Genomic DNA, 7,186 nt, shown 5'->3' with positions numbered 1-7,186 from the left:
CCTGCAAAGTACCATCCACACAGCCATTCGGCTGCATTTTCTGACAGTTTTGGATGCACAAAAGTTCATGGATCAAACCAAGCACCTCATAACATCGATATTGTGCTTTTATCTGATATATGCAAGTGTTTTGATATGAAATAAACATGATTTGCATGACATCACCCTGCTGGTCAGTTTTGACCTACGCGGCAGCCCTGCAAGGTACCATCCACACAGCCATTCAGCTGCATTTTCTGACAGTTTTGGATGCACACCAAGTTGGGTTGATGATGCCATCCCAAACCCTCAAAAGCTTCCTCTGCCTTTAAGCCCATGTGAAATGTTTTTTGCCAAAGTTGAAACTATTGCTTTACGTTCTCATCATGTCATGCTCATCCAAATGTAGGCTATGCATGGTCATATTTTGCCCAGTTGAGGAAAAATAAAAATATTCAGAGGGTGAAATAAAATAGCATATGTTGTTCATCCGGATGCAGGGAAGCATCTCCAAGAATTTTTAATGCCCCAGGTACCCCGGTTACCTCAGTAGCGCCCCTCAAAGGTGTAAAAATGTAATATTGTGAGTTGCCAGAATTGTGGAACCACTGGTCAGATTTGTCTGAAATTTGGTATGCTTATTACTTAAGATATGTATTATAAATAATGTTTCTGTCATTTGTGTATCTCATGTGCAAAAATGGGAAAATTACATTTATTTTAACATATTACAAATGTTGCAAGCTTTTGACTTTATAGTCAAGCAGGTGATACATCTTAATAATTCAAGCATGTTTCTCATGTTATGTATAAAAATATTTTTGTAATTTTGAAATTATAGCTATTTCTGTAATTAGACTACGTGCCCCATGACGTGTAGCGTTCATTTCAACGCTGCTTTATAACAATGGCGCCGAATTTGTAGTTCATTAAAACGGTTTTGTATTAAAACATAAACAAAATATTGTTAGGATGCAAAACACTGGCACAGACGACTTTTGCTGGGTATAATATGTATAGAAATAGTTAAAGGGGCCCTATTATGGTATTATTTACTGTTTATTATTTAATTTGTTGGGTCTAATAGAATTGATTTACAACGTTGAAGCGTCGTCGGCCATATTATTTTTCCTCATACATCTATCAGTATTACAACCCCTATGTGAAACGCCCGGTTGCTGAGAATTTTGAGGCAGTTAGAATCTTGGCGCTGACAGAAACGTCTCGTCAGACATTTGTAAATTAGGCGATTATGGCGTCAGTGCTGCCTTACCAATTTGAACCAGAATCCGACCCCGAAAGCGATAATGGAGCTGATGGAGCCAATGATGACCGCGATGTTAGTCGTAGATTGGACCAAGACGTTTCACTGTGGTAAGTTTTTGTTTATTCTATTATCCACACCTGATTTACGAAATGTATCTCTATAGCCTAGCGTCTAATTTAGCCCGAGGCTAGTAGGCTACTCGTACTAACAAGCTTTATTTGCCTGCCTGACATGGAATATAAGTGAACTGCTTTTGTCTGCCAAAAATAGTTATAACTTATAACATCTTTGTTACTTAGGTGCACTTGTGGGAATTGTGCCACTATGCCCAGTGAAGTGGAGAACGTCTGCTGCAGAGAAATCACAAAGGTAAAACTGATGTAACTTTAGGCTAGGCTACTATACGGTTTGTGGAGAATGATCTAATGTCCTAGCATAACATCCCCTTTAGATGAGTAGCTTAGGCCTACTAGTGAACTAGGCTACACATGTTTATGACATCTCTAGCATAAAGCATCAGCATTACACTTGTAATGGTAAACGAGTGATCTCACCAGTTCATTGTAGTCTCAGCCAGGTGCATACTGTATTATAATCATTGTTATGTAAAAAAAAACGAATCAATGATACATTTTTATAGTTAATATGTAATGGTAAACGAGTAATCTCACCAGTTCACTGTAGTCTCAGCCAGCTGCATACTGTATTAAAAATCATTGTTATGTAAAAAAACTAAATCAGTGATAACATTTTGTTGTAAATAAAAGCCTGACAAGAAAACATGTTGCTTCCTGAATCAATATTGTCCATGCAGTCATGTAGCACTCTGAACAATGATGATGCCAAGGTCACTTGTTACACAGTAGTAGTTCTTGTCTTATTTTCTTTATTAGGTAGTAAGACGAATGAGCCAAGTGCCAGTACCCATAATGTGCATGACAGAACATCCAGGCCTAGAACCTGTGTGTCTAAACCCATACAGTCTGCAAAATATCTACAACATTTACAAATATGATTACGGACCTGTTAGGCACAGAACAGAAGAAGAGTAAGTTACTTTGTCTGTAATAAGCTCTTACTAAACAAAACAAAAGCATTATTCTTATGTAATTTGTATGCATGTAAACATTGATAACAGTGCATAGCTTCCAGAGTATGAACCTTTGAGGTAATATTTGAAGAGTTTGGTTTCAAAACGCTATATCTCCATTTTTACATTAAAAAGTCATGTTATTCAATTGTGTATTTCAGATAATATCAATCAACTTGCTGTTTTGTTGTTTTGATTGAGTAAAGGTAAATCAATTAACAATGCCCAATTACAGTTCTACTGAAATTACTTGCAAAACAAAATGTAAAAAAATAATAATTTATCAAAGTTCTTTAAAATGGTCGATGTAGCATTTTGGAACCAAACTCTTAATTTGAAAACAGTTGAACAGAGAACTCTGTGCCTTGTCCCTTCAGGCAGTTGAGGCATCTTGCCTATCGCAGCTTTGTAAGCTGGTGCTGGGGTTACTTAGGACCTAGTCGTCGGGTCATCATCCCGTCATGTGTGGTGCAACGGATACGGCAGCAGTTCCCGTCTGGTGATTACATAGGCTTCAGACCACCTATTGATTGAAGCGGGAGACGTGACGGGCAACCAGCTCAGCCTTTGGAGTTTTTGGGAATTCTGCTGAGAGGTCTGGAGGGATGGGGATGGTCTTCAATTCCTCTGCAAAAGATGTGGGGTCCTCAAAAACTTCCTGCATGAGCAGCCTCATGAGTTCACGTACATAGTCTGGAAGATATAGCATTCAAATCCAATAAATGTATCCATAACAATCTGTAAACTGGTGTGGCTGTATTTAAAGAAAATCTTTAACAAACTTACTGAAGGTTGGATTTGTTTTCACGGGCTTCACAATGCCTTCCCCCCTCTTCGCCTTTGGAAAAACAACCTTGAAAACAGCCTGTCCTGTAGATGTTGTGGCTTGCTCCCGCATAGCATTTTCATTGTGGTGCATTGCTGCTAGATACAACCTATGGTAACAACACAGCAACATTATTAAATACATAGAATGACTGACAGTCATCTCAATTAGTCACTTTTAAAATAATGACATTGTGTATTACCTGCACAACATTCCCATGAAGGGGAAAACTACATTCTTTGGTGCAAATCGTAGTATCAGGCTGTGAAAGGACTCCAGTGATGAGGTCTGGTGATGGTGGCTGAGTTTCTCTACATCCTTCAGGACTCTCTTGTTGAGCAGTATTTTCTCAGCTTTGTGAAGTGCAACTGATCCTTCAGTAAAATAAGAACACATGGTGAAATATCAACCCCTGCATCACAACAAAAGACTGGAAAAATGTAATACTTGATTTTCTGAGTAAAGATAATTTGGCACATACCAGGTTGTAGCCATTTGCTAGGGTCCCTTGAGACGTGGTCGGGATGCAGACATTTGGGGAAAAGGGGGTCTTCATGAACATGAACATTTTGTAGGTGGTTTAGCAGTGATGTCCACTTTGCCACCTTTTCTGGTCCAGTGCTTGATGACGTGGCACACCAGTAGACATGGTTTTTGATGCTCTGTAGCCACTTCTTCAGAACATCACAGTCTTCATTGTGCGAAGCTTTCTCAAGTTTCTTGGACAAACCTGTTTACCACACACACTAATTATACGATCTGTTAATTGCTAACTTCAAAGTTTAGAATATGAATTAGGAAAACACTTTACCTTTCTCAAAGTGCCAAACGTCATAGAACTGAGTTACGCTGCGTTCCCTCAGAAATTTCTGGATCTGTGGATGACGGTCTGTCACAATGTAATCCACCTTCAATCCATTCGACTCCAGATGATCTAGGCATCTTTTCAGTCCTTCCTTCTCCATATGATAGCTGCCACCTACTTCATTGCTCTGGTAGTGAATGGTCATTACAAACAAAAAACATTAGACAAAATCACACACTTTTAAGATTCAAATTCAAACAAATCCAAAGAGAGAAACATACCTGAACAAGTTGGATGTCCATAATGGTGTTGCTCTCCAGATTCATTAGAGTGTAGCTGCCAAACTTTGCAGAGTGCCCTAAAAAAATGTATTACAGAGTGTGTAAAGCTTTTCAGCACACCATAAAGGGATGTCATTTGATTCAGAATGCAAACTAATAATTTAGTTGCCAGACTATTTCAAATTTCAACAAACCTGGAGAATCGGCCCTCATGTCTCCTCCCACTGCAACCACCCCACCAAGGTGCAATTGATGCTGGAAATGACTCTGCTGATCCATCTTCCACTTGTGAACAATAGCCGGTTCCATGTAATTCCTTGCATGCCTTCTGAAGGTGTCATACTGAAATATCTGGAGTTGCATGGCCTTGCACAGCTTTAAAGAAAAGACAAATAAGAGGCGTTTTAGACCAGTTTAGTTCATCACTAGAAAGATTCACATGTTTGAAATGGTAAAATGCTTACCTTTTCCAGTTGGATGAAGGAGGTCCCTGTAAAGTAGGTAGCCGCCGAAAGTTGTAGGTTGCCGACAGGGGTACTTCCAACCATGGGTTGACTCTCCCACTCTCTGAAGTAACTGCAGTGTGGACATCGCTGAGTGTAAGCCACATAGGTTCCCATCCTTCGTCGTTGGAGATTACAGCCCTTCTTACACACTGGACAGTTTTCAAACAGCTGTTTGAGGCAGCTTTCAAAAACAATATACTTTTCCTCATCATGTGTGGACTGTGTCTCAAACCTAACAGATTAGAAACAAAACATAATATTAGCTTTCAAATATGTTTTCTAGAATAATAGTAATATTAGCTTTCAAATATGTTTTCTAGAATAATAGCAATGTTGTATAGCTGGTAACCATATACTGAAAACAGTAGCCAATACTGCTTTTAGTACAGCCAATACTATACAGTAGCCAATGCTAAAAACTTACGAGATGTCAGATTCCTCTGTAAGTACAGAATCTCCAGGGTTGTAAGTCGAGTCCAGAGGCTCCTTATGAAATTCATTTGAGGAGTCGCTCTCCTCCTCGTCCTCCAACTCAAGCCGTGGTCTCTTGCTAGGTCGACAACTTGGGCCCTTTATTGGTGTAGACGCCAGTGGTGAGTCTATACCAGAAATTATTCCAGTGCCTACACTGAGAAGAGGCAGCTTTGTCTGGATACCTACGAATAATATAGACAAATCTTATTAGAAAATAAAAAAATAATTCAGCTGATGATTTTGTCCTGGGTACTGAAGATATAATACAGAGTAGACCTTGGTTAACAACTACATCACACAATACCTTTGCTTCTCATGTGTGCCGTTTTCAGCGATCCCATGGACAACTGTGTGCCGACTGAAGTCGCCTTCAATGGCGCACTTTGTACTCCCACAGAATGCATTCCCACGGTGGTACTTGTCTGGGTTCCCGCCGAAATAAGCTGAGGAGAGTCGGTCTGACATCCGACGTGCTGGAAGGGGCTATATGGGGCACTGGAGTCCTGTAATTATAACACCAAAATCGGTTACGAAAATAATTTTATACAACCTAACAGTTAACATCTGAAACAAAAACTATAACCATTCAACCAAATAGTACCCCTCACATAGCTGACGTTAATTCATGTTACCGTTTAGAATTTGTTTGAGATCCCCCGCGAAAACTAACGTTAACTTATAACGTTAGGCTACAAATAGCACCAGTGAAAAAATAATCAGCCTTGCGTCAAGACTACAGACTGAATTCGCTCTACTTCAACATGGTAGTCTCACTATCAGAGCTAACTGCTACACATTGGTTTAATTATACCACTGAGCTACTGTAATTACACCTTTGCTCAGCTCAGACCACGAACTCAGTCAGCCTCGCTAGCACTAGTTAGCTATCTCCGCTTGCAAGCTTGTAGGGTTAATTACCCCAACTAACGTTAACCTTACACACAACAACTTTTGTTAATATCACAATAGGTTTACTTACATGTCGAGCGACATCTTCACCCATGGGGCCACACAAAGTTGGAACAGCATCTTCCCTCAGAGCTAGCAGCTTCGCAAATCCTGTGCTGAACAAACGCAGGTTGCTGAAGCAGCCATCCGTGAAGTGACGGGGACACAGAAAAATGGTCGGTAAAGTTGGGGGAATAGAGTTAAAAATAAACTCTAGCCAACAGGTACGTGTAGGCTCTGCCTTTGGCAAAGCATACAAGGGAGACGTCCCTTCACAACGAAGAAAACACCTTCTACCCATTGCTAACCGAAACTTTACTTGCTGAGAAACGCGAAATCGAACTGTTCTAGACTGACTGTGAAATCATCTGATGACGCTGTCCCATTTACTCCCAGCAAAAGTACGAGGTTACGTCACCTCGTACCGGAACTAAAATAAAGCAACGGCTGAAATTCGCATCGAGGCGTTTCTAGGCAGCTCAGTAGTCTGTCTTTGCGATATTCATTTACTCCCCCCTAGTGGTTACTTTTGATATTGTGTCTTTGGCGACCATTTACATACACAAAAAGCTATGTAATCCACGATAGGACAAGGAAAAAACGAAAAAGCATAATAGCACCCCTTTAAAGCAAGTTGGTACATGACTCACGACATTGGCATTCAATGAAAATAAGTATAATTCCACAAAATATCGAAAAACGTGTACTTCTGACCCTTGTTGCTAGGCAACGCCCCGTAGGCCTACCTGCTTGGCTGAAGAATAAGGAGGCTCGTTATCCTAATCTTTGCTGTTCAAAGCAACATAAATAGATAACAATATAACACTTAAATTGAACAGGTAACAAATGAAGATGTTGGTCAGACTGTAATTAGGACAATAGCAATAGGCTAGGCAATAGGCTAATAAACAAATGCCCATTCAATCAATGATAAATAACAAGTTATAGTGCTTTACTGCTTAATGGACTAAGTGCATGTTGAACAAATGTGCCTTTAGACGCCTTTTAAA

General features: G+C 39.9%; 1 protein-coding gene across 1 annotated transcript; it reads right to left on the bottom strand.

Annotated features, from left to right (window-relative positions):
- Positions 1 to 1,004: 1,004 nt before the first annotated feature.
- On the bottom strand, positions 1,005 to 6,803 carry LOC143131499 (uncharacterized). The gene is made up of 11 exons (XM_076291150.1): positions 6,208 to 6,803; positions 5,533 to 5,731; positions 5,179 to 5,410; positions 4,713 to 4,986; positions 4,443 to 4,623; positions 4,249 to 4,325; positions 3,974 to 4,154; positions 3,644 to 3,892; positions 3,365 to 3,536; positions 3,123 to 3,271; positions 1,005 to 3,029 (listed from the first exon to the last, which is right to left on the bottom strand). The coding sequence occupies exons 1-11, from the start codon at positions 6,475 to 6,477 to the stop codon at positions 2,860 to 2,862; spliced, it is 2,154 nt and encodes a 717-aa protein (XP_076147265.1). The 5' UTR covers positions 6,478 to 6,803; the 3' UTR covers positions 1,005 to 2,859.
- Between the last annotated feature and the right edge of the window lie 383 nt (positions 6,804 to 7,186).

Source organism: Alosa pseudoharengus, unplaced genomic scaffold, assembly GCF_046254945.1.
Source record: "Alosa pseudoharengus isolate Yale_2024_CS ecotype anadromous, Long Island Sound unplaced genomic scaffold, YU_APseudo_1.1 YU_APseudo_1.1_scf_18, whole genome shotgun sequence".
NCBI classification, from domain to species: Eukaryota; Metazoa; Chordata; class Actinopteri; order Clupeiformes; family Clupeidae; genus Alosa; species Alosa pseudoharengus.
Note: the sequence above shows the minus strand (reverse complement) of the source record. Positions and strands in the feature narration are given on the sequence as shown.

Bases quoted from the DNA above. Each gene is read 5' to 3' on its own strand.
- LOC143131499 (XM_076291150.1), bottom strand. From the start codon at position 6,477: ATGGGTAGAAGGTGTTTTCTTCGTTGTGAAGGGACGTCTCCCTTGTAT. The intron at 4,987-5,178 runs GTAAGTTTTTAG...CTAATCTGTTAG, and splicing joins ACAGAGGAATCTGACATCTC to GTTTGAGACACAGTCCACAC. The intron at 4,155-4,248 runs GTATGTTTCTCT...ATTCACTACCAG, and splicing joins TGGACATCCAACTTGTTCAG to AGCAATGAAGTAGGTGGCAG.